The 27579-nt window shown below is 47.1% G+C and overlaps 1 protein-coding gene across 5 annotated transcripts in view; it reads right to left on the bottom strand.

Moving 5' to 3' along the window:
* The window catches only part of Hck (HCK proto-oncogene, Src family tyrosine kinase), a 36218-nt gene that overhangs the window by 7818 nt on the left and 821 nt on the right, over window positions 1-27579 (bottom strand). The window contains exons 1-11 of one of the 5 annotated variants that reach the window (XM_074074535.1): window positions 20655-22743; window positions 14735-14852; window positions 12232-12274; window positions 11801-11900; window positions 10731-10829; window positions 9496-9599; window positions 6781-6930; window positions 6099-6251; window positions 4257-4436; window positions 2566-2642; window positions 1876-1965 (exon numbers count right to left, since the gene is read on the bottom strand). In XM_074074535.1, coding sequence (XP_073930636.1) covers window positions 1876-1965; window positions 2566-2642; window positions 4257-4436; window positions 6099-6251; window positions 6781-6930; window positions 9496-9599; window positions 10731-10829; window positions 11801-11900; window positions 12232-12274; window positions 14735-14851 — 1113 coding nt within the window. In that variant the 5' untranslated portion in view covers window position 14852; window positions 20655-22743. Of the gene's footprint in view, window positions 1-1875; window positions 1966-2565; window positions 2643-4256; window positions 4437-6098; window positions 6252-6780; window positions 6931-9495; window positions 9600-10730; window positions 10830-11800; window positions 11901-12231; window positions 12275-14734; window positions 14853-19287; window positions 20612-20654; window positions 22744-22768; window positions 23234-27579 lie in introns of those variants that run through there. The other 4 variants (XM_074074534.1, XM_074074536.1, XM_020171951.2 and 1 more) reach the window with 4 other exon arrangements.

Here is a 27579-nt window from a genome sequence, read left to right as displayed (position 1 = left end):
CTTCCTGTCCCTGGGCTCAGAGTCAACCTCTGCTTTTGGCTATACCAGACCCAGACTTCTTTCTCTCCTTTGGTTTGTTTTCTCATCAGTGAAATAGGGAGAGGGAATTTGTGGAAGTCCATGACTTCTCCACAGCAAGGTTCCTGCTGGTTATGAACTACTGTCGCAGAGGATTGCTCCACAGGAGTGACAATGCCAGGCCTTGATTTTTATGTCTTTGGCATTCCAGGCTCTAAAAGGAGAGCCTCTTGCTAGACATTACCTGTGGCCTCTGGATGTTTGGATTTGCATATTCAAATCGGAATATGCCCCAGGCTTCTCCAGAAGACCCAACCCTAGGCTCAGCGGCAAAGTCCCTCAACTGCAAGCCACACCCCCTCTAGCCATGTCACCTTTAAGGCTCCAACTGACTGGGCGTTTGCTATTTCTTCTGTCTAGAACCCCCTTCCCACTCCTCTTCACCTACTGAACTTCTACTCAGCCTTCAAGGATCAGCCTGGAGGCTGGTCCTTCCTCTGGGAAGCCTTTTCTGATTTGCTCCTGGACCAAGCTGAATGCTCCAGCTGTGCTCTCCCATAGCACCCCTGTCCTCCTTGTTTTCTCACAGATAGGAGAGATCATGAGACAGGATCAAAGTAAAAAAACACCCAGGCTAGCCAGGTGCAGTGGCTCATGCCTGTAATCCTAGCTACTTGGAAGGCTGAGATCAGGAGGATCAGGTTCAAGGCCAGCCTGGGCAAAAAGTTTGTGAGACCCTCATCTCAACAGAAAAAACTGAGCATGGTGGTGCATACCTGTTATCTCAGCTACTGCAAGAAGCATAAAATAGGAGGATTGCAGTCTGGGCCTGCCTGGGCAAAAGTGAGATTCTATCTCAAAAATAACCATAGTAAAAAGGGTTGTAAATATGACTCAAGCAGTAGAGTGCCTGCCTAGCACTTAGCATGTGCTAGGTACTGAGTTCAAACCCCAGTACTGCAAAGCAAAAACAAAAGCACTTAGTTTGCAAGTGAGAGGAGCTTCAGAGGATGAAGGGACAACGAGAAAGAAAAAAATTGGTCTTTTCAGTGTTAGGGACAGAACCCATGGCCTCACATGTTAGGCAAGTACTCCACCACTGAACTACACAGCCTCCCCCAATCCCAAAATGGGGTTTTTAAGATGTGTTCCTGTAATTTGCATGTGGTTTTCTTTGCCGGATACGGTGCCTTTTTGACCTTGAGTCAGTGGGATGATGGTTTTCTAAAAGATTCCATTGTTCATACCTGTTGCGTCATCCAGATGGTGACTGCTATGAGAAACAATGCTCTCTATTTGCTTCACTGTCATATCCCTGTAACTTAGGCACACGACTTAACCTCATGGACCTCAGTGGCCCCATCTGTACTTAACCTCTCTATGCCTCAATTTTCTGTTCTGTAAAAGAGGTGACAGTTGCCTTCCTGTGGCCAGACCATCCCCCATCACCATGGAGCCAGGATCGTGCACGTGCCCGGCAAATGTTCTACCCCTAAGCCACCATAGGACTGGCTCTGACCAACTGGACACCAAGTCCCATGCAAACAGAGGCTCAAGAATCGCTTGTCAATTGGAGCTTGGCCCATTAGAATACGCCCTCTTGGAACCTAGGTGCTGTGCCTAAAGAAGTCTGCTTAGACTAAAAAAGACTGAAAGGCTGCATGGAGAGGGATCCTGGAAGATGGATGGCCTCTCTGACACTCTACCCCAGGCAAGTGCACACCAGGGTGCACCTCACTTCACCATGTGTTTCCTCCAGTCATTGCAGCCAACCACAGAATCACGAGAAATATTAACTGTTGCTGTTACAAGCTACATGCTTCAAGGTGGTGGTTACATAAGAATGGGTAACAGAACCCCATTCCGCGAGGTTGATGTGAACATTCCAGGAGTTAGAACACTTAAAGAACAGTGGTCCTCCATATCTGCCTCCACAGAGTCAGCCACCTGCAGTGTGAAAATAACCTTTAAAAAACTGCATCAGTAGTGAACCTGTACAGATGTTTTTCCTTGTCATTATACCCTAAACAATAGAGTATAACCAAGCATTTACACTGGATTAGGTTCCATAAGTCATCCAGAGATGATGAAGTACATAAGAGATGTGCATAGGTTATTTGTAAATATTACACTTTTTTTTTTGGCTGTACTGGGGTTTGAACTCAGGACCTCATGTTTGTTAGGCAGGTGCTCTACCACTTGAACAATTCTGCCATCATTATTATACTTTTCTGGGGGGACAGGATCTCACTATGGAACCTAGGCTGTTCTCAAACTCTTGCTTCTTCTGCCTCCACCTCCCAAAGTGCTGGGATTACCAGCATGAGCCACCATACTTGGCTTGTGTCATTTTATATAAGGGACTGGAACATCCATGAAATTTGGTATCCACAGGGGTCCCTGGACCAATCCCCATGGATACCAAGAGACAACTTACATAAAAAGTAAACTTTTACACTTAGCACGCAGTAAGTGTTCTCTTTGTAGTCAGTAATAATAAATAGCTGAATTCCTGCCCTCCTCCCCGCACCTCCCCCAAGTTCTCACCTGGGCTGAGAAGTCTATGAGTTTTGGCAAGGGCTGCTTGCTGCCTTCTTCACTTTTTAAAAAGTCCAGTAGGCTTCCTGTATGGGGGAGGGAGAAGAAACATTTGTACTCTTTCTATTTTAATGTATGATTAAAACATTTTTCATAGCAATGGAATTTTTTTGTTTGGAGACAAGGTCTTGCTATGAGGCTGGTCTCAAACTCCTGTACTCAAGTGATCCTCCCACCTCAGCCTCCCAAGAAGCTGGGACTATAGGTATGCACCACCACACTCAGTAATATCAATAAAGCGTGTTTAAGTAAACACATTCGCTTACAATCCCTAGTGTCTGAGAATTAGAATCTGAGTTTTTCTGGGAGGATATTTTGATTGTTAGATGGGCTCTTTGACTGAGACGGCTATCAAAGCCTAGGTATCCAAAATCATGACTTTGTTTCAAACCACGCTCAGTGAGATTGTGTGAGATATTTCTGCCTATCCAAAAATGAGCAGGGATTTAAAATGGTTGTGAAACTGCAGCCTAAAAAGAATTCTTGAGAAATGATGAATTGTGACAGGGTGGGCTTGGCCTGGAACTGATTTTTTTCCTATTCTCTTTCTCAGGGCACTGGGACGTACAGAGAAGGGACCTGGGGCTACGGGGGAAGAGCCTCCTGGTCTCTGAGGCTCTCTGTGGAGATCAGGTTATGCCCTGCTCCAAAGTTATCCCATATTGTGTAGAACAGTAGCTCTCCAGCTGTGTTTGCCCTGAGTGACTCCATTTTGAGTGCAAATGCTGAGGCAGATGACTTTGCATCTTGTTGTTACAAGTAAACAACCACTACCTGTCCAGCACAAATCATGAGGTGCAGAACTGAGAAGTAACTTCTTTACACAAATAAAAGATTACCACTTACAAACTTATCAGTTCAAATCATGGACACATGGGTATAGCAAATCCATATCAGAAAAACCAGCCCCATGGGCTTATTGAACACACTAGACCAAGGAATGATTCACCCTCTCACCTGGATCATATAGAAGGAGGGGCACCTAATACTGGAGTATGGCAGCACCCACTGACCCATCATCAGATCATCTGGTGCTTGGGTTGCAATGAACTGCTGACTGCCCTGGAGCTTCGACTCAGTAGAGTCTCCCTGCTTGATGTGACCCACTGAAATTCTGTCCAGATCTGGTAAGCCAGGAACCAGCTCTGTGTTTTGACAACAGCTCTGTGACTGGGATCCTTATGTTAGTGTCTTATCTAACTATCTGTAGTGACTCCTTTTGCATTTGTATCAGCTCTCTGCTCTGTCTTCAGCCAGGCCTCTTTACCTTTCTTAGCCATTCTGCAACCTATACATCGTTGTGAAGAATAATATATGATCAGAGGGTTGATATCAGTAATTAAGACTGGCATAAAAGAACCATTGGCAAATGGCTTACAAATGGCTATCAAGGTGAAATCAGTAGTACTTGGCTCGCTCAGGGGGCTCTGCCCACCGCTCTCTCCTGGTGACCCCATGTTCTCCCTTTCCCTCTGCTGACCCCTTTACATGATTTCACTCTATGAACCAAGAGGGCTGGATTGTTGGTGCTTAGTAAGGACTTGCTGGACAAGCAACAAAAACCACATCAGTCATGTTTGAGTCTGAAACATGGGCCCCACCTGGACCCCCAGGCCTCACCCCCGCACAAGCGCATGCACCTTTGGCCATGAACTCCGTGATGATGTAGATGGGCTCCTGTGTAACCACAGCATGCAGCTTCACCAACTTGTCATGCTGCAATGTTTTCATCAGGTTGGCCTCTGCCAGGAAAGCCTCCACTGACATGCTCCCCGGCTTCATTGTTTTCACCGCCACTTTGGTGTGCTTGTTATAGATGGCTGGAGGAGGGCGGGGAGCAGGGAAGGTGGTTAGAATCCACTTGCTTTCCCCTCAGCTCTGGAGGTTCAGCTGCAGACCTATTCCTCCAGAAAGCTTTCCCTGCCCATCTCAGCCCTTAGAGAGGGAAAGAGCCACTGGCTTTGGCCTCAGACAGGTATGGGCTGAAAGTCTGGCTCACTACTTTCTAGCTGTGTGCACTTGAGCAAATCACTTAACCTCTCTGAGCTGTGATTTCCTCATCTACAAAGTGGAAATGATAAGTACAACCTTTGAAGGGCTGCTTGCAAGATTAAAATATAACCTTAATCAAGAAGTGTCAAACACTTGTTCTACTTGTACAAGGGTAACACTCTGCATTAAATATGCAAAGTTTTATCTATGTGGGTTTCATTATAAAAAACTAATACAAGTTTTCTAAATAATGAAAAATAACCTTAACCTCCACTTAGACTAACACACACACACACACACACCCCACATTAACCTTAACACTGCTATTGAAATAAGTGTCAGATTCACTGTGCCCCACAGACCCTCATTGACCTGGTCAATTTTGCACGAATCACACTGCATGTCATTCAGTCCCACAAGTACCCAACATGCATCACAACACAGGGACATGGTACATGCTGCTCCCTCATCCATCCCACCCTGCTTCATCTTGGAGATCTTGCCAATCTCATAACTGCTTTGATTTCCACCTGTGCCTTGGCTGCCAGGAAGCTCTAATCCAGAATTGTGGTCTTGTAGTCAGAGTTTAGGGCCTTATATAACTTGTTTTGTTTTACCAACCTCACCACTCAAATCTATTTTACCTTCCTCTCTATATTTTCTTTTGGCCTCATTCTTTTTAGTCAATGCTTGGCTCTCAATAAATGCAGTTGAATTCATGGATTTTTTTCTTCAGACAGGGTCTTGCTATGCAGCCATCGCTGGCCATGAACTCATGATCTTCATGATCCTCCTGCCTCTGTCCCCTGTGTGCTGGGATTACAGGCATAAACCGACACCTGACTTCAAATACCTGGATTTTAAGAGTACTTTATCTGGCTGAATGTTTGCATCTCTGCAAGTTGTCACACAGTGGAGTATTAAACACAGTGAGGTGCACCAGGCACTGGACCAGGCATTGTGTCCACCCTATCACACTGTAAAGCAGATATTACTAGTAGTCTCAGGTTTCTGGGGCAAGGACAGTAGGAACGGGTCATGCCTTTCTGGTACCCCCACTGTCTGGCATGTTGCTGGGCAGGTGACCAGTACTCAGAATGGCTTGGTTCTCAGTTGCCAGCATTGAGATCACCTGGAAGTTTCCAAAATGGGTTTCCCTACTATTAATTTTCACATCCCAAGAGGCCCTGGCTATGCCAACCCCAGACTGATAGACTGTCCCAACTCCATGTGAGGGAGGGGCTGCCCCGTCCAGGATGCCTGCTTCCTAGAAGGAAGTTTTAGGCCCAGCCAGCCTGGCCTCAAAGGCAAAACAGTGTTTGCACAGCAGGACAATTTGGTTTGCTATCAGAGGAACTGGCTCTTAGAGGTTATTATCCAAATCTCCCTCTTCTGCTGGAGCAGCACTGCCCACAGACTCAGAGTGCTCCTGAAAGGGCATGACCTCCCTCTACCCTCCCCTTCTCCTCCCTCTGGCCCTGGATCCTTACCCATCCAGACTTCCCCAAATTGTCCAGCTCCAAGCCTCTTCTCCAGCTTGAGGGATTCCCGGGGGATCTCCCAGGCGTCTTTCTCCCATGGCTTCTGGGGCTTGGGGGCCACACAGGGCACTGACAGCTTCTGACACAGCCCGTCCTTCCCCTCTGCAACAGAGTCCCCTGGTCAGTTGAAACAAGCTGTGACTCAACCAGAGGCCTCCTGTCTGGTCCCCTCCATCTGGTCAATGTCCCACCTGCTTGCCACCATTGGGAACATTCCCAAGACAGAAGATACTACCTCTATCTCTTAGCACCCTCCACCCTCTCGCACAACAAGCCTAAGCCTTCGGGAGAATCCAACACAATTGCTCATCTGTGGAGTGTAAGGAAGAACTTTTTAGAACTCGGTAGGTGCAGAGCATCCGAGACTAGAATTCTGGGAGTCAGGTCCATTTCTGTAGGGATGGATGGAGGCTGGGGGTGTAAACCAGTGGTAGAACTCTTGCCTAGCATGCACAGGCGCTGGGTTCCCCACCCACACCCCCAGCACTGTAAAACAAAACAAATCAAAAGTCAAAACAGAACAAAGGTGTTGAAGAATAAAAACAAGCTAGTGCTAGTGGTTCTACACAGTGGTGATAAATATGGGCTCTAGGGTCGGATTGTGGGGATATGGCTCTGGGGCAGGACTCACTTTTGTAGTGGTCTACCAGTTCCTGAAGGTTGCTGAAGGTGCTCCTTGGGGAGATGTAGAAGCCCCCACTGTCCAGGGTCCGGATCTTGTAATGCTTCACTGTGTCTCCTTGCTGGGGATCATAGTCTCGAACGGACAAGGAGTAGCTCCCTACATGGGTCCAAAAGAAACTCCTCAGAAGGGCACCTCAGAGGCCTAGTCACCTCATGTCAGCTCTCTGATACCTGCATGAAGCCACAGCTGGCGCCATCTGGGCTCCTGGGCAGGAGCACACAAGGGTAAGAGTGGGCCGTAGCATCAGGCTGCCTGGGTTCTCATACTAGCTCTGTTATGCTCAACTGTAAGACCTTGGGCAAGTCACTACATCATCTCCCTGTGCCTCAGTTCTCACATCTGTAAAATGGGAGTAGCCGTGACCCCCCCCAACCTCCTCACATTGCCCGACGATCAAAAGGAGTAGTGCTCATGAGGGGACTTGGGACCAACACTCAGTAAAGGCTGAGTGTTTGTCATCATCATGATTATCAAATACCTATTTATCATCTATCAAACAAAAAGCCAAGCTGTCATCCTAGTTTGGTAAAAAAAATAATTTAAAAAAAAATTCAGAACCAAGCAAATAAAAAGACAAGCAACAAAGAAAAAAACCCAGCCTAATTACTGAACTGTGAACAGACTTGGTAGGCTGAGTAACGGTCCATCCACCAAGATGTTCATGCCTGAGTCCCTGGCACCTGCAGTTTGTTATCCTGAGTGGTAAGGGGACTTTAAGTTAAGGATCTGAAGTTGGGTAGAGAATCCTGGACTGTCCAAGTCGTCTCAATGAGGTCACATGGGAAATTAGCCCAGGGAGGCAGCAAGGTCAAAGTCAACAGTACAAGCTGTGCAGATAGAAACAAGGGCTGGAGGGGTGTCCCAGACAGGAATGGTGGTAAACTCTAGATACTGAAAGGGCAAGGACAAAACTCCTGAAGCCTCCAGAAGGAACCAAACCTGCTGACATCTTGACACAAGCCCAGAGAGCTCAGACTTCTGACCTCCAGAACTGTAGAGTAATACATGTGTATTGTTCTAAGTCACTGAGTTTCTGGTAACTGGTTATAGCAACAAGAGGAGGCTATCCACTCATGTTATCAGAGAGCAGAGACAGGCCAGCCTTTCAGTGCATGACCACGGTTTGCCCTCTGCAAGCTGTGTGCCTGTGGACATGCCCCTATCCCTTTTCTCACTTTAAAATAGCATAATAACAAATAGGATTGGGGGGGGGGGCATTTAAATTGTTGAATGAATAACAGATGACCATACATGCCAGACAATGTGTGAATGGATAGGAATAATATTCATTTGAATAAATTATGCTATTTATTATAATGAAGAATCTCATGAAGTAGAGTTTTTAAAATACTACCACCCACATTTTATAGATGAAGAAGCTGAGATCCACAGAAGTGAAGCAACTCATCTATAGACACACAACTGATAACTGGCACAGCTGGGTTTCAAACCCAGGCAGCTGGCTCCAGGGCTCCCTCTTAGTCATTCTGTCCCAGTCAAGGTGAGGCTGGCTTGGCTGACGCACAATGGCATGGGCGGAGTGGGAAGCAGCAGGTCTCAGGGGCTTCACTCTACAAGTTTTATTAAATCAGTCACACACACACATACACACACAAACACACACACACACACACCCCTGGTAGGGTTGGAAAGGCTGGACCCAGCTCACTTTCCTGCCCCACAGGCCTGCAATGGTTTGTTTTCTCTGCCCCTGTCTGAAGGATGGACCAGTCTGGTCCCCAGCTGCCCTGGGCACTCCTGGAGAGATGCATTGGACTGTGGGTCGCTTTACTTCTAGGGCTCAGTTTCTTGCCCCTGAGGCCTGAAGGAGGCTCATCACAAACGCTTACAATCACTGACTGGGAGGGACATTGCCCCAAGCCACATGCAGGCCTCACCAATTCAGCTAGCCCGGGTGAAATGGAAGGCCGCACAGATGCCTTCCAGCAATGCCTTCCCCAATATGGTTTGTTTCAGAACACTGTGAGGTCACACTTTACACAACTTACTCACCAATTTAGATCTAGCAGTTCTGAATATAAATACGTGGGGGGAACCTGAAGCCATAAGGACCCCAGGTGTTTGTGTGTTTCCTTGGGAAAGCCAGCTGGGTTGGAGCCACTGTGAGTTACCTGATGGTTTCTAGGCACTATTCTTGCCTTCTGTCACCCACCCAGCAAGACACCACTCTTCCTGCAGGGGAATCTCAGAAAGCTGTTCCTGCCATTTACACTTCTCCTTCCATCTCTGTCTCCAGGGAGCGTTGTAAGGGGCTGGCTTGGGTCTTGTTCTACCCCATTTTCTTATAAAAGGAGAAATCAGTCTTGTGGATATGATATGTTGAATGTTTGAAAAAATACAGGTTAATGAAGGTCAAGTTTCAGCAGGATGCTGTTTGTTTGTTTGTTGTTTTCAGGGCTCAAACCACACGACACTCCCTCCCTTGACCCTAAGCCTACAGCTACAGGGGCTGAGAAGGACCAAGCCAGGCTCAGACCCCCCCCCCCTCAACCCTCCTTGTTCAGAGTGGCAAAGGGCAGAAGAAAACCTGGCATCCATGGCCACCTGGCTGAGTTGCTCAGCCCTCCCCAGAGTATTTTCCAAGGAAGGGGTAGTGGCATTAAGCCTAGGGCACAGGACAAGAAGGGGAGGTGGTGTCACCTTTGGTGGTCTCACTATCCCGGATCATGAAGGAGCCTAGCACATTGCCCGGAGCCAGGAGGTGGCGCTCTGCATCCTTCCGGCTGATGCCCTTGAAGAACCACCTGATGGGAGAGATGGAGGACATGGGTGAACCTGGGGGTGCAGGTCCTGTCCGGCTCACACAGGGCACCTATGGCCACGTGGGGTCCAGAGGGGAGTCAGGAAATCCAGGGCCTGGCTTTCTACAGCATCATTTTGTTCTGAGTTTGCGGGGGAAAATAGCCATTCCCTTGATGTTAAAGCAGCTTTATACTACAAGCTGAGACGGAAGCCCATGCAATTTGGGGGAGGGACTTCCTTTAAAGAAAATAAAACAACATTACAAATGCAAAATGCTCATGAGTCATCCTAGTGCTTCCCCTGTCAGGGGCAGGGAGATGGCAGGGAGACCTGAGGCAGAGTCAGACCCTTAACTAACTATGCTAAGTCATCTTAAGTTTGCAAATTTCACAAGGACACAAGACCACCCGGAAGGGTCCCTTCAGGGTCAAGGAAAAACCCATGGGAGTGGCCCATGGGAGTGAGGTTCCCAGCTTCCTTTACTTCAATCAACCCTTCTCTGCATATACAGCCAAACACACAGTTATCATGAATTTCCAAGCTCAAATGTGAGATTGTGAAGAATTTTACACTTGGGACCAAATCCCAGGAACTTGTCTTCATTCTTCCTGGATATTTGGAATACTGGATGGAAAAAATCGAGCAGCAGTAGCAGAATCCATTCCCAACCTCAGTAGGGTGAAAAGTGGTTCATTACTGTGATGGGAAAAGCCCAGAACAGATGTCAGCAGGGTTTGACTCTGTCACAAACCTGCTGCGTGACTTTGAACAGCTACTGTCCCTCTCTGGGGCTCTGTTTCCTCTGTTATCAACTGGGTACAAAGACAGCTAATACTCACTGAGTTCTTATGAACCCAACAACTCCATGGAATTGTCACCTTTATTATTTTGATTTTATGGGTGACGAAACTGAGAAAATTGTTCCTTCTACAAGAGAGTCACAGAGGGGACCCACCTTAGACAGGGTGGTCAGGAAAGGCCTCTCTGAAACCTGAAGAATGAGAAGCAGCAGCCAAGCCAAAAGCCTCAGGAAGAGCGCCAGGCAGGAAAGAGAGTACGTGCAAAGGTCCTGAGATGGGAACAAGACAGCAGTACTCACGATTCTTTCTGGAAGGCAGGAATGGAATACTTACTCCTCTGTCTCTAGAGAGTTAACTCGAGCCACATAGTTGCTTGGGATGTAGCCCTCTTTCCGGGTGGCTAAGGACCTCGCTCTCCACCACTCCCCAGTCCTGGGGACAAGAGGGAGAAAACAGTCAGGGGCAGAGGGACCATTCTCCAGCCCCCTCGCCCCGCTGCCCTAGCCTAGAAACTCCCACGCCCCAGAACACCAGGAGGGTGAGGAACAGGGCTATGGCTGCCCTGGCCCCCAGCATGTGCCCCACAGTTAGGGTAAAGGACCTTGCCACAGTCTCCCCTGAGCATCCAGGAGTCTGAAGCCAAGCCCTACTGATTCACAGCCCAAGGCCTGGGTCTTCCGACCCGCAACTTGGCCTGACCAAGGTGCGCCCTGTGCCCATGAGAGACTAGAACTGGTTCAGCTGCAGCAGATAGGGAAGCAGTGGACCCAAGGGTCTGGCCAAGCAGGACCAGCTCCTGTTCTTGGGCCACCGCACATCCTGGATGCCATATCCCTGATGGCAAAGCCTGCAGAAGATCACAGGTAGCAAACTCAAGTTTCCTGAATGAAAAACCACCTCACTTCCTGCCTAAGAGAGTCTATCAGATTCTTTACTTCTCCCCTCTTCTCCCCCCTCCCCTCTTTCTTTCCCTTCTTCCTTCTTTCCTGTTTTCTGTGGCACTTGGGTTTGAATTCAGGGCCTTGTGTTGCTAGGCAAGTGCTCTACCACTTGAGACACAGTTCTAGCCCTTTTACTTTTAGAATATTTTTCAGGAGCTGGTGGTGTGACTCAAGTGGTAGTATATCTGATTAGCAAGCTCGAGGCCCTAAATTCAACCCTAAGTTCTTCCCTAAGTTCTTCTTAAAAAACAAGAAGAAGAAGAAGAGGAATGTTTTTCTGATAGGGTCTTGTACTTTTGCCTAGGCTGGCCTTAGACCAAGGCCCCCCAGCCTCTGTCTCCTGAATAGCTGGGATTATAGGCATGCACCACCCTGCCTATCTTGCTCCTTACTAAAGCACAAGCGGGAGTATAGCTGAGTGTTGGAAGTGGTATGTCTCAGGGGACTGGGCTGGGGACTCACTCCTCCAAGACCACCATCTGCTCTCCCTTCTGGAAGCTGAGGTCTTCCCGGTGAATAGCCTCATAGTCATACAAGGCAACCACGATGACATCATCAGAACCTGTCAGGAAGGGAGATAACATGGACTCAAGCCCACCCCCAGTCTGGTTCCTGGTACCCCATATGCCAGTCCCAGGCGCCCACTCTGGACTCACTGCTATGGCTATCTCACAATATGAGTAAGGACCCTACTTTGCTGCGTGTGATTCCAGAGTCTAAAGTCAATTTTGTTCATGTTACTGAGCAAGGTTCTAGAAACCCAAGGGGGTGGGGGTGAGGCAAAGAATATGAGGGGCAATTTAGGGGATTTTCAAGGATGGTTTTGAATCAGGGAATTTAACCTAAACCTCTACATGGTGCCTGATTCCACACACCTGCTTTCAGATACTCACCCTCCACAGATCCTGGGGGGTTGCCATTGCTTCTGTTCAGCCCCTAAAGGGAAGAAGTTGAGAAGGCCATGAATCTGAGAGTGAGGAGCCTGTGTATTGGAAAGGATACACGGGCTGGCAGAGTGACTCAAGCAGTAGAGTGCCTGCCCAGCAGGCGTGAGGCCCTGAGTTCAAACCCCAGGGCTGCCAAAAAAAAAAAAAGAAAAAGAAAAGGATACAAAAGAACATCTCACCGTAGCCCTGCGCATCCTGGGAGCAGGGCTGGGAAAGCCCATTTGGGGCAAAGCCAGCAAAAGGATCCAGGTTTCTTAAGTTGTGACTTCTGCCCTTGGCCTGCACATACTTGGAGGATGCTGGACTCACCCTTCCCTCACACATACAGTGAGGGAGTTGGTCCAAATTACTGTTTCCCAAGGTATAGTTGAAAAAAAACTGTAGGTGCACCAGCATTTCCTATGATTAAAGTTTCCATTAGGTATGTAAGGCGATCTAAGTGTACATCCAAAGGATAATTGTCACCTAGACCATGGTGCTCTAATCATCACTTAGAGGAGGGAGGTCAGGATTCATTCCTGATATAACTTGACCTCAAAGATTAAAAAAAAAAAAAAAAAAACTAGTTCTACTGAATGATCAATACATTTATATAAAACATGTTCACACATCCTCAATGTTTTCTGTGGGCACAAACTAGATGGGTGTGAGTGTAAATGTGTAGGAAAAGGCTTGTTAGAGTCCACACAAAATAGAACAGTTGTTCCTTTTGGGGGTGCCTCACTTCCAAAGAAGGCAGCACTAGTCAGTAGACACTACCACTTTAATTGTAATTTGTGACTTTTTATTTTCAAGAAGAGTGTGTCATATACGTTGTTAAGAAACGGGTTTATGAAACACTGAGGAATACATGATTCTTGGGAAGATTCATAAAACCCATTCCAAAGATTCACAAAGGCTCTGAGGAGTCCTGCAGGAAGGAGCCTGTTTCACCCAGGATTTCTCAAACTGATTTGACCTGGAACCCCTTCTCTGAGGAAAACTTCACTAACTTACCTGTGAACCAGCCCTACAGGGAAGGAACAACGAATAGCTGAAAACTGCATCCTTTCAATCTGATGCTCAGAAAGGACAATCAGAAATAGGGAAACCCTTTGCCTCCTGCTGGTGATAAGACAGAGGGCTCCTCAGACCTTGGTGTTGTTCCCACCCTAGAAGGGGCCCAGGACCACTTAGGTTAGGAGAGGAGCAAACCTATGAGTGACTTAGGGTCTATAGTCTGCAGTCAGTTTAGGATGTCACCAGCATAAGAAGGCCGTTTAACCTCAGGCTCTGCTAATAGAGGTCAAGTGGCTATTGCATCTTTCTCCCCATCCAGGCTTAGTTCTGTTCTAGGTATCACAACTTGGAGAAGGGCAGGCAGGGCGATGGGAAGCCAAGGTCTTATGTCCTGTGTGAGGTGGTTCAGAGGGGCTGGGTGACTGGGGTCTTCACAGGTTGTCATGGGATCCAGGGAGTGGTTGTGGGGAGGTTTTGGATCCATGAGGAAGGGTTATGGGGTCATAGGCCTCCCTTCAACATGAGGAAGAACTTTCTAAGAGGCAAGCTGGGGGAGGCACCAAGTAGCACTGGGCACTCCTGGCCAGCCTTATATGAGCACAGGGCCTGAAGGGCACATGAAAGCAGAGATAGCTTCAGGTTTGGAACTGGAAAGACCTGCCTTGATGGCTTTGCACCTGTGTCACCCTGGACCATTGAATGTCCTTGTGCCTTGGGCACTCTGGCTGTAAGTGGCATAAATCCTGTCTCCAGCTTTGCTGTGGATTCGTGCTAGGTAAGTGCCTAAACACAGCAGGTGCCAAGACAGGAGAAGTGGTTACACCTGGGACCACTGCTGTGCATGGTCACCGCCATTGCTGATCCTCACTTCTCTACCATTAATACAACAATGGCTCTCACATCTATCACAACCGTCTTTACAACTGGTCATGACTGTGGCTTCCCTCACCATCACCACCGTGACCAATCACAAGCACTCACCTCTGCCTCAGTTACTTTCACTCCTGCCACTAGTACTTAGGAAGCTGCACTGCCTGAGTTTGAATCCTGGCTCCCCAACTTGTTAACCATGTGGCTTCAGGCAAGTTATTTAACCTCTGTGTCTCATCTCCAAATGGATAGAATACAAATTGTTCCCTACACTAGGACCATTGTGAGGAGTGAATATGCTGCTACCCAGACTGGAGGCCTGTGTTGGGCACACAACCTGGTGGGTAGAACCCAGGCTGAGGGGCCAAGGCCTTCATCATGGGACAGGAAGTAGCTTCCTTGCCCAGGAAGCATCCTGGATGCAGATCCGGGCAGGTAGGGCACTGCTGGTGCCATCTCACACTAAGCAGGCCCTGTGTGGCTTAGGAGGGAGGTTGCTAAGGTGATGTCACATGTACCTGGCAGCTATCACCCATGTCGCATGTACCCTGGGCAGCTGCCCAGCTCCTCCCCTACTCACCGGCTTGATGGAGGACGTGGGATCCGGCACATACACAGGGCTATGTGCATTGGCGCTCGACTCCTTTTTTAAGTCCTTGCCTCCATCATGCAAGAACTTAGACTTCTTGCACCCCATCCTGCAGCAGAAGAAAGGGTGCCCAGTCTGTGCAAAGCTCCACTCAGGGCAGTCTCCTAGGGGCGCACTGCAGACCCAGCTAGACCGCTCCCACTGGCTCTCCCTGCCCCAGCAGCCTCCAAGCAGAACATGGGCCCCTCTGGACCTCGCACCTCCTGTCTCTGTGGTACTGGCCCAGGACCCACGAACTGTAGTAGTTCAAGGACCAGCAAATGGAGAGTTTATTCTGTGCATGTTATGAGGATAAAGGAAATGTAACAGGTGGAGCACAGCAGGGAGTGGGTGGTAGGCCCTGCAGCACTCAGGTCAGAGAGCCTAAGCTGGGCCTGGACTCCTGTACCCCACAAGCACCTCGCTTGTCCTCCCCACTCCTCCAGCTCCAGTCTCAATTCCTCATCAGCAAATGGGCACAATAAGAAACCTACTCACAGGGTGCAGGCAGGATGAGAAGGCATGTGGGTGGGGAAATGCTCAGCCCAGTCTCAGATACAGAGCTCTCCAAGAACTAAAACTAGGCTATTACTATGCAGTAAGTGACAAAGATGAGGACATATAATGTATCTCCAGGAATCCAGACAGATAACAATCAAAGTGCCATAGTCCTGGCATTCTTTTATAATTGGCTTACAACTCCCTTCCTTCCTTTTCTCCTCCTCCTCCTCTTTCTCTCTCTCTTTTATTTGGTCATTCATTCATTTATTACTCAATAAACACTTACTGAGTACTTTTCTAAACCATGAGTAAGACAGGCAAGTTCATGTCCATATGGAGCTCAACTGTAGAGCTCAACACAGTTAACAAACAAGTAAGCAGCTAAGTAATACAACAAATTTAGTTCGTGAGAAGTGTTGAGGAAGGTTGCTCTCAAGAGGTGTGAGATTAGGTGAAGGTCTGGACTAACAAAAAAGCCAGTCATAAGACTCTCTGGGAGAAGAGTATGCCAGGCAGAGAAGGTGCAGCAAGTACAAAGGCCCTGAGGCTGGCACATGCTTGGAGAGAATGAGGTCCTGAAAAGAGGCCACTGTGGCTGGAGTTCCTGGGCAGGAGATGGAATGGTATGTGACAAGGCCACTACATCTTACGGGGCCAGTGAGAAATCTGGATTTCCAAATTTCACCCTAGAAAGTTTTGAGCAGGAGGGGTTTAAATTGCACTTTAAATCATCCCACCAGTGCTTGGGTGAATGTAGACTGTAGGGACTCCCCCGTGGGGAGTCTGCTGTGGTTGTCCAGGAATGAGACGACGATGACTTTGCACAGAGTCGTAGCTTTGGAAGAGGTTAGAAGTGGGGAATGAACTCACAGACATTGTTGCTGCATTAATTTAAAGATGTTTAAAGGAAACACATTACCTGATTGCAGTCAAAACTTAATTGTAAATGTGACCGGAATGTGTCATTTCTTTTCTCAGAATGGTCACATGTGTTTGCAGAGGAGGCTGTGAGCCACGACACTGCAATGTTCTAAGCTTGGTTATCATGTTAAAATGAACTCATTTGTGGTTTAAGATAGAAAAATAAAATTCCAAATTCCTAGACTAAGGGAGTTACTTTAAAAAAATATATTCCTTTTATTTTCCAGGATTTATCTGCCCTGGTGGAAATTTGGAAAGATTTACCACCTCAAGACACCATCAGTTTCTGCTCTGTTTGGTGAGAAAAGTAAGGAACCAATTCAGCCTCCTGGAATTTGAAAAATGATCACTATTAACCAACTGCTTTATCACATATTTGTATGCATGCAACTGAAACCAGCATTTCTCTTTGATTGCTGAAAAATATGTATTACCTTTAAGCAGAGTCTTGTGTGGTTTTATATGGCACAAAATTGCATCTCATGTATTTTGATCAACATAAGGGGGTGCTGTGTGAGATAGGGCCACTCGCTCCACCTGTCTGAGCACCTGCTGACCTGCAGCCGTATCAGTGATATCCCATCCCACATTATGGAGCACCTTGTAAGTATGTATCATTTACACAAATGACTTACACATTCATAATGGCCACGGGGTCCTGCGTGAGGGGCTCTGGAAGGCCTTGTGTGCGTTCTAACTCCAGGCCCCTCTGAGGACAGATGGTGGGTGATGTCTCACAGGGTGGTGGTGAGCACTAGGGGAGTGGGTGGATATGTACATGTCCAGCACAGCACCCACAGCATTTCAGTTTCTATTTTTCCAGGCTGGCCTTGAACCACAATCCTCTTGATCTCAATCACCCAAGTAGCTAGGATTACAGGCATGATTCGCCACCACCCAGCTCATAGCATTTCTCTTTACTAGCAAATTTGGTGCCAAACTGGAGCATGGGGCTGGGGTGTGGCTCCCCAGGCTTGCCTGGCATGAACGAGAGCCTGGGTTTGAGCCTCAGCACTGAATAAATAAGCAAACACACTGGAACAGGAAGCACACACAGCTTGCAATTTCTTTGGCCCACAAGCTCAGACACAATGCAACCCTGCAGGGTTTGTGTTTTTTTTTTTTTTTTTTGCAGCACTGGGGTTTGAACTCAGGGCTGCACACTTGCTAGGCAGGTGCTCTACCACTTCAGCCATACCCCCAGTCCTTTTTTTTTAAGTTATTTTTCAAATAACTTTAAAATATGAAGTTATTTTTCAAATAACTGTAAAAAGTTTATGGCCAGGCCAACTGGACTGTGATTATTCCATTTACAATTCCCGCATGGCTGAGATGACAGGTGCACACCACCACACCCAGATTATTGGTTGAGGTAAGGTCTTGCTAACTATTGGCCCAGACTGGCATTAAATCTTCCCAATCTCTCCTTGCTGAGTAGCTAGGATTACAGTTATGTGCCACCAACTTTTTAAAACAGGAAATTCCCAACAGTTTTTTGTACAACAAAGTGTGATTTTTAAAGTGATATAAGTGAGCCAGTGGCTCACTCCTGTAATCCTGCTACTTGGAGGGCTGAGATCAGGAGGATCCCACTTCGAGGTCAGTTGGGCAAATAGTTCGTGAGACCCATCTCCAAAATAACCAGGACAAAATGGACTGGAGGTGTGGCTCAAGTGGTAAAGTGCCTGCTTTGCAAGTGTGAAGCCCTGAGTTCAAACCCCAGTCCCACCAAAAAAAAAAAAAGATGATGGATGCTGGTGATGGTTGTACAACACCCTAAATGTCCTTAATGCTATTGAACTATATCTTTTAATGGTTAAGATGGTAATTTTTGTCGTATGCATTTTACCACAATAAAAAGAATGAGAGGGTGAGAGCTGCAGTTCAGTGATAGAGTGTTAGCCTAGTGCACACAATGCTCTGGTTTGAACCCCAGCACCGAAAAAAAAATAGTCAGAGCAATGCAAAGTTTCTTCAGATACTTATTATGTGAAAAAAGCAAACAGCAAAGTATGTATTCACATTAGCCCATTTTGGTAAGATGAATTTATATGTGTATGTTAGTATGTTCATAGAAAAAGCAATGTGTTTATATCAGCAATTGATCAGCAGAAGAAGGCACTGGGTTTTAAAGAACAGGGAGACTTTGAATAGATAAAGATTTAGGGGAAGTCAAGACTGTTCCAAAGAACTAATATCCAAAAAGAATTTGAAGGGGTGAAAATATTAAACCATATATTTGTACTTCAAGACTCAAAAAGGGTTACCCTATACCATTTAGAAAGGAACCATCAGCCCCATGCTGCTTGGGACTGAGATCAGGAAGATCTCGGTTTGAGGCCAGCCCAAATAGTTTGAGAGACACCCACAAGCAGGCTCAAGCAGTAGAGCACCTGCTTTGCAAGTGCAAGCCCTGAGTTCAAACTCCAGTTCCATAGGAAGGAAGGGAGGGAGGGAGGGAGAGAGAGAGAGAGAGAGAGAGAGAGAGAGACAGAGAGAGAGAGAGAGAGAGAGAGAGACAGAGAGAGAGAGAGAGAGAGAGAGAGAGAGAGAGAGAGAGAGATTGAGAAAGAAAGGAACTATTGTTGAACCAGGAGCCTAGGGCTGCAGCTACCACTGAGTGCTAGATTTTCCTCCGAGCTTCTTGATAGGCAGGATAAACACTTGCACATTGTCACCTTAAGATCCCAGGAAACATCACAATTTGTGGGCAGAAGCAAATATTTTGCGGGACACTAAAAAATTCAAAAGAAAATTGTATCATGTGATATTATGAAAGGTCACTGAAGGAAGGGCACACTGTGGTTTGGCAGCAGTCTCTCATTTGCTGAGTGTCATTTCCCAAATACACAGTACTGATGTTCAGGTAGATTTAGGGACCATGGGATAGGTCAAGGGTGGGGGAGAGGGATGGGAGAGGTTTATGTAGCCCAGGACCTGTGGCAGGGTGCCCTGTAGCAGAATGGCAGAGTGCAGTAGAGAGCTGGGGATGGAGCTCAGGGACAGAGCAATTGCCTAGCATATGTGAAGTCCTGGGTTTGATCCCCAGTACCACAAAAAAAAAAAAAAAAAAAAAAAAGTACCTGGCACTGAGTATGGCCACTGTGAGAGCCAGTAGCATTGGCCTCTTGCAGGAACTAATAGAATACTGGGTCCCCATCCCAAACCAAGTGTGCATTGTCCAAGGTCCCAGGTCCTCTCTGTGCACATGCTATTGGGAACTGCAACTTTTGCTCCTCTTCGCCTGCATCCATTCCTCTACTGGTGACTGTGCCTGGGTTTTGCTCAGGGGAGCCAGTCTTCTTCCACTCTGCATGAGATTTTGGCAGGGCTACCTCACCATCGCCTTCAGGAATTGGGCAATTGATACAGGCCTGGCTCATCAGAGAATCCTGTGTCCCCTGTATGCAATGATTGGTCCAGCTATAAGCAAGTATGTGATTCTCACTGAGGTATTCTGAGTCTGCCCTGGCATTTTGCTGGAAACGTTAGGAAAAGACAACCTCTATGAAGGCCGTTGAAATATTGGGACCTGGCATTCTGGTTTTGCATAATGAAGGAAGAGGACCACAGAACTGAAGAATGGAGACAGAGTATATGCCTGAAGCTTATAAACTCCAGCATTCCTCTGGTTCATAAGCAAATATATTTTCAATTTTGCCAAAGTTGCTTGAGTTGGATTTCTGTCACTTGTACCCAAATAGTCTTCACTGATTTTTGCAAATTCCTAGGTTACAGCCAGAGTCTCTGAGAGTGAAGCCCTAGAATCTGTATTTCCAATGATTCTGCAGAAAATCCTTCATGCACACTCCAATTTGAGGACCATCAATGGAGTGGAAAGAAGGTTGAACTTGAGAGTCAGAACACTCAAGTATGGATCACGGTTGTGCCACCAACAGGATCTATGATCTTGGGCAAGTCACTCCCCTTCTCTGAGCCCTGTCTTCTTTCCTGTAAAATAGGAAGCACTTGCTTCTCAGGCTTGTCCTGAGGTCCCATGAGACAAGGGGATGTGAGAACTCTTTCAAACCTCTACACATATTTGTTGGCTTGTGTGGTTCAAAATCAGGCTCTGAGAGCAGAAGTAGCCCATGGACCCCCACGATGGCTCAGAACTGCTGACCCCTGGCTAGCACAGTACACTTCCTCAAGATGACTGCCTACTCCTGGGACCTGAAACCTGCTTCTGCCTTGCCTCCTCAGCTTCTGCAGGTGCTGTGGAGTAGGGAATCGAAAAGTCATCCTGCTGCTTCCCACAGTCCATTGAAGCCACACTGGCCAAGAAGGCCTCTCCTGTACTCTCAGGTTCAAGGACAAGGGGAAAGGCCTGCCTGAGCCTCCATGGACGGGGATGGGAAGGGTTTTCTGGGAGCTTCTATGCTCAAGCAGAGATCCCAAAGTCCAAGGGTGTGAAGCCCTGGGTCTGGTCCTATTTTCCCCAAAAACTCACTGTGTGACTTTAGGCAGGTCTTGACTTCTCTCTGGGTCTCAGTTTCTCCAAATGCAAGTGTCAGCTGTAGTTCTTTCTCACACGGCGTCTGCTCCTTCTTCTAACAAAGGTGCCCCAATTTTCTTTTGGGAGCCTCTCTGCCAGTCTCAGTTTATAGATGGGGTAGAGCTGACTCCAGTCCTCTGTACCCCCACAGGAGGCAGTTCTGTGACGAAGACTGGTCAGTCAGAGTCACAGTAATCAAAACTGAGGTGGTCATGTGACTCAGTCTTGGTTAAGGAGAGCTGGCCTATGGCTTTGACCGGAAAAGAGGCTTCAGGCAATAAGGCAGAGCCAAAAAATAGAGAAATAAGATTCCCAGGTTCAGAACAGCCCTGCCTAAAGTTGGTATGTCCTGGACCCTCCAATTATCTCCCTTTTCTCATGAGTCAGTTTAGTTAGATTTCTTTCAAACTAAAAATGTTTTGTTTGTTTTGTGGTACTAAGGATTGAACCCAGTGCCTTGCGTACTCTGTCACTTGAATCATGCCTCCAGCCCTTTTGTCTGTATTTTGTTTTTCAGACAGGGTCTCTTGAACTTTGCCTGGGCTGGCCTCAAATTGACAAACTTCCTGCCTCAGCCTCTCAAGTACCTGAGATTACAGGCTGGTACCACCACACTTGGCCTTGAGCTAGATTTCTGTCCCTTTGAACATCAAAGAATTCTGTCCAGTACAGGGGGAAATTCTTACAAGGGACTGCAATTCATACTCAAGTGTAAATGGCTAATGGCAAAAACTTGTCTGATGTCAGGTTTGGAGATAAGATTATATTAGTAGGATGGGTGGAATATGGACCCCATTAAACTGATGACACTGAAGTAATGCCTAACAAGGTGTCTGGTATACAATAGGCCTTCCACATTCATTTGTGAAATGAATATATGGTGTTCTGCTGTGCTCTCTGTAGGCCTCACCATACTTGACTGAAGTCAGCAGACAAGAATTATGGTCCCATTTTTCAGACAGGGAAATGAAGGCCCATGGGAGAGATGGTCACCAGCTGATCATCACATGGTTGCTTTCAGCTCTTCTGCCCTTCATCACCCACAGGGTTAGTCCCAGAGGTTTCTGGTGACAGAGGGGAAGGGGGAAAGAGGAAGCCAAACAGGAAGCTCAGGAAGGCAACTGCCGGGCCCTGTGGCTCAGGACTGTGGGGTTAGAGAAACTTCCCCTTCCCAGAACAGCTCGGCCATGGGGGTGGGGAGATCTTCCCAAATAGAGGCCAATTTCATAAGCAGTTTCTAGGGGAACAGAGCCCTGTGGCTCCCTCCTCTCAGGTCACCTGGCTGTCTTCTGAATGAACTGCCCCTATCTTAAAGTACTGCTGTCCCTAACGGACACTTGGAGGTCACCCCCCTTTTCATCTGTCCCCTTCGCAAAGCCTCAACTTCTTCCTGACAGAGTGCAAAACTTTGATTTTTGCCCACAGGAAGGGACCTGGGGATCAGCCCTTGGCTACACTGCTGGAATAATAGCCCAGAGAGGGTGAGTGTTTTAGGCCTTGGCTCACGGGAAGATGAGGGACAGAACACATAGAAGAACTCAGGGTCTTTTGTCATTTGCTTGGTCTGGCAAGAGGGTTGACCCTGAGCTGCACGGAGTTCCACTGACTTTGTTCAGACTACATATTAAATTCTTAGCACGTTCAGCACTACCGGGGGTGACTAGGTTAACTCCAGGACTCCAGGGCATCAGCGGACCTCCTTGGAGGTCTGAAAAATGCAAGATGAGCTATGAAGTCAGACAGACCTAGTCTTGGCTTCCCATTCTGCCTCTTACAAGTAAGTGAGCCTTTTAATTTATTTAATTAATTCATTTTTGCAGTACTGGGGCTTGAACACAGGGCCTCTCACAAGTGCTCTACCACTCGAGCCACACCCCTAATCCTTTTTACTTTAGTCTGTTTTTCAGATAGGGTCCCATACTTTCGCCCAGCCAGACTTGACCTTGATCATCCTACCTCTGCCTCCTGAGTAGCTGGGATCACAGGCGTGTGCCACCATGCCTGGCATAAGTGAGCCTTTTAAAATGCTAAGTCACAGCTCTTCTCAACTCCCAGGGCACCCAGCTTACTTGGATGAAAGCCTTGGTCTTCTGCACAGTGGTGAGACCTCCAGGATTTGAGTGCCACCAACCTCGAAGTCCTGTCTCCTCCTAGATCTCTCATTCATTCCACTCCTTATCCATACGACCCTCCATCATGATCTGCAGCTCTCCAACCCCGTTTCCACCTCTGAGCCATGGCACGACTTCTTTCTGGAATGTTCTTTACCCAGAAAGCCTCCTTCATCCAGGTGTCTTCAAAGATCTAGCCTTCTTTGAGAGCATTCCCTGTCTAGGATAGAAACCCTCATCCTCAAATCCCATCACTTCCTGGCTCTAACCACTTCTTCATGCGCCAGGCCTGAGGATTCTCTCAGATCTCCAACGGCAGAGGGCAAGATTGTTCAATGGCCCCAGCTGAGGAAGGCATGTGTCTGGGGAGCTCTGGCAGGAGACTGACTGGCTTGCCTCAGAATGGCACTGTGGTCTACGTCACCCTCACCTGCCCTCCCTCCCCCCTCCTCCTCCTTTCTTCCCTCTCTCCTATCTTCTTCTGCTTTAGGGGCCAGACCTGCCTTGCCTCCATGGCTCTCCTAGCCTCTCCTGGTTTCTCCCATGTTTTCTCAGTTTCCCCTGACAATTTCCTGCACATTTAATCCTATAAGAGTCGCTTCTCAAAGGAGCTAAACTAACACATCCAACATACAACTGCCTGTGTGTTTCCTGTCTGCCTCCCAGTAGAATGTGAGACAAGGTAGGGAAGACTTAGCCTCCTTCACTGCTGCATCCCCAGAAGGACACAGTATGTGCTCAACAAATTCCCGATGACTAACTAGATGACGTCTCCATTAGCTTTCTGTCTGATCAGCAGTTCTGAACGTACCATAGACTGAGAGGGGCTCTCGTGTCCGCTCACTTCTGCTTAGAGTAGAACAAAGTCTCTCTTGGCTGGAGCTGAGTGCCCCCTTCAGACAGGACATGGTGGCTGGTTCACCCCAGGGGCAGCTTGTCACTTTAACAGAGCATGCTGCTCCAAGGTCAGTTCAACTCTGTCCTCCACAATTGAAAAACTCTGACCCTTTCATGATTTCTTTTCTTTGTTTTGTTTTTTGTTTTGTTACTGTTTCAGTTGACAGAGCTCCAGGCCTTGGTTTCCTTTACATTTTGGTGGGCGTATGGTTTTGTTTGGTTTGGTTTTGTGGTACTGGGGGGTTGAACTAGAGCCACACAGTTGCTAGGCAGGTGCTCTAGCTCTTGAGCTACTCTGCCAGTCCTTTTTTGCATTGGTTATTTTTGAGATGGGGTCTTGCTATGTGCCCAGGCCAGCCAGGACTTCAATCCTTCTATTGTGGTTCTCTGAGTAGCTGAGATGACAGATAAGGGCCACCATCCCCAGCTATGGGATCTCATGGACTTTTTAACCCAGGTTGGCCTCAAACCATGATCCTCCCAATCTTTGCTTCCTAAGTAATTAGAATTACATGCATAACCACTGTGCCCAGTGAGAATATGGATGTTTTATTAATGTATATAAATTGTACAAAATAATGGATTTCACTATGACATGTATACATATGGAGGGTATATGTTTCCTTTTTAAAAAATTACCTTTCATTGCTTAGTAAAACGTTAGTACATCCTTTTTTGTTAAAAATTTAAACCTTATAGGGAAACCTGAAGTACCTTGGCTCACTCCTTTCATACACCTCCATCTGCATGGCCACCTCTTTTACCTCCCCACCTCTGCCAATACCTGGCTTCAGCCTCCTCATTTGCATATATGCACAGGGAAGCAGGGGCTGTTGTTACCTGCTATGGTCAGGAGCTTGGCAAATTGTTCCGCCCTCAGGGGCAACCTTCACCAATGATTGACAAGTATAGGTAGCCAATCATCCCAGCCTCTCACCCAGCCAAGAATCTTCAGTGCTGGCTCCCAGATACTCAGTGGAATGGAGCTGGGGCCCACAGTGGGAAATGGCTTGATGACGACACATTTACTACTGCCCTCTCTTCCCCACTCCCCCATCAAGGTTTCAACTCCCAAACAATTTGCATTTGAAACCTTATCGAGGGTCTGCTTCTGGGGAAACTCAAATTAAGACATATATACCCACAGAAATTGTGGGGTATTGTGCATGTTAACCTGAAAGGAACTGTCCTGTAGGAATCACAAGGTGGTATCCTTCTGGTGCCCATTTTTCAAATGAGGAGACTGAGACTCAGGGAATGAAGGGCTTTGCCCAATGCATCCTTGCTTTTATGAGGCACAGCAGTCACTCAAGCTCAGGTTTGTTTGCTGCGTTCTTTTCTACCGTTCTTCATTTCCCCACTAAGGGATGAAGGCAAGACTCTTATGCTATTGACTGACCTGTGTCTCCTAGGCCAAGGGCTTCAGGGTGATGCTGGGAGCTCAGGCAGTGACTTTAGGAGAGAATGAAACATGCACATCCCAGAGGAGGCAGCCTTACACAGGGGTGCAGCATGTGTGGTCACAGCCACCAGAACAAGCCTCTTTTGCATCGTTACCCACACCTGTGCACGTCCACTGCACTCCCAGACTTGCAGAAATGAGGTGGAGACCAAAGTGCTCTGGGGCTTTGTTTAGAAAGATGGTGGCTAGGAGAGACTGTACCACTAACCTGCTGTGTGACTCTGGGAAAGTTACTTATCTTTTCTGTAAAACAGGGCAGCCTTGTCATCTTTGGAGAGTGGAACTTTGAAAACTCAGATGGCTCTGGCCAGTCCCGAGAATGCAGACACTTTTTCTCCTCACCACCCACCCACATAACATTCTAGTTTCAGTTATCTGCAATCAACCAAGGTCTGACAATATTAAATGGAAAATTCCAGAAATAAACAATTTCTTTAGTTTGACATTTTGTGCCCTTCTGAGTAGCATGGTGAAATCTCACACCATCCCACCTGGGTCATGAATCTTGCCTTTGTCCAGCATATCTATGCTACATAGCCATCAGTCACTTTGTCTTTGTTATCATGTTGACAGTTGGAGTACCACAGCACTTATGTTCATGTAACTTCTTTTACGGAATAATGGCCCTAAAACACAAGAATAGTGATGCTGACAATTCAGATATGTCACAGAGAAGCAGTGAAGTGATGTGTATACAGAGTTCAGTACTACCTGTGGTTTCAGGTATCCATGGAGGGACATGGACTGTATCCTTTAAAGATAAAGGGGGACTGTTTAGACCTTTAAAACACAGAAAACAATTTCTGTTTTGCTTCTGTATATATGTGCAGTACATTTATTAGATCACATGCTGGAAGAATAATTCATGACAGTAGTTGCTCCGAGAATGGAAGAAAGAACTGAGAAGGACCCAGGTAGAGAGACTATAATTTTATCTGTTATGTTTAGCAACTTTAATTTTTAAATATCTGAAGCAAACATGACCAAATGCTGACATTTGTTCATTCTGGATGGTGGGTTCCTGGGTATTTAGTACAGGATTCTCTTCACCCCCCAAGCCAAGGGATAAGGAAACCATAGGATAAGGTAAATGATCTCTACTGATGCCTTTCTCTATGCTAACCACAGATGGTGGCATCACCATCCCCTAGGAAGACCATTTCTCAGTACTCTGAATGAGATCTACTGGATCAGAAACTCTGGGATTAGGGCATAGCAATATGCTTTTTTGTGCTTGCTAGGCAGGCGCTCTTACCTCTTGGCCCACTGTGCCAGCTCAGCAATATGCTTTTTAACGAGGCTTCTGGATGATGTTGCTGGCCCATGGCAGTGATGACAGTAACTAACACATATTCATCAGGCAAACCTGTGGGACAGAGCTCGGAGAGCTTTTTTCCTTCCATACTCAATTTAATCTTCAAATAACCCTGTGAGGGACCATCCCCAGTCTGAAACATGAAATGCTCCAAAATCTAAAACTTTTTGAGCACTGACAGGACACAGCAGGTATCACCTCATGTGACTCATTGCAGCAAAAACCTTATGTGCACTAAAAATATTGTATCAATTACTTTCAGACTAGCTGTATAAGGTGTATATGAGACACACATAAATTTCACTTTTAGACTTGGGTCCCACCTCCAAGATGTTTCATTGTATACTTGCCAATATCCAAAAATGAAAAACAAAAACCCCCTCGACAACAAAAAACAAAGAGCAAAATAAACCTACCCACAGCTAGGTGGAGATCAGGAGGATTGTGGTTCCAGATCAGGTGTGTGTGTGGAGGAGAGTTCACAAGACCCCCTATCCCAACCAACAGGCTCTGTACCTGTGAGCCTAGCTACAAGGGAGGCCTAGGAAGAGGATCTCAGTCTGAAGCCTGCCCCAGACAAAGCATGGAAACCAGCATGGAAGCCCTGTCTGAAAAAATAAAGTAAAAAAGAGCTAGGAGTACGGCTCAAGTGGTAGAGTGCCTGCCTAGCAAGCTGGAGGCCCTGAGTCCAAACTTCAGTACCAAAACAAATAAACGAATTACACGCCCCTCCCCCCGAAGAAAGTTTAAAAAACAACAACAAAAAAACCCCTGAAATCCAAATACTTCTGGACCCGAGCATTTGTGTAAGGGATACTCAGCCTGTATTATGGTGATCATCCCAATTTACAACTATGGAAACGAAGGCACAGAAAGGCAAAATCCCCTGCCCAAATCCAGTGGACAGTTTGTGGCCGTCTCACACCTCACCTCTACATACTTGAGCCTACAACAGCCTCAAAGGAAGGCTCAAATAGCCCCTCGGCACAAACGAGGAAACTGGAATTCAGAGAGTGCTTGCCCAGAGTCTCACAAAGAGGAATGTGACAGGATAGACATCCTGTGGTTTTTGTCCCAGAGTTCTGGGGTTTGACC

The sequence above is a fragment of the Castor canadensis genome, chromosome 5 (assembly GCF_047511655.1).
Source record: "Castor canadensis chromosome 5, mCasCan1.hap1v2, whole genome shotgun sequence".
Classification (NCBI taxonomy): Eukaryota; Metazoa; Chordata; class Mammalia; order Rodentia; family Castoridae; genus Castor; species Castor canadensis.
This window is presented reverse-complemented; position numbering and strand designations above follow the sequence as displayed.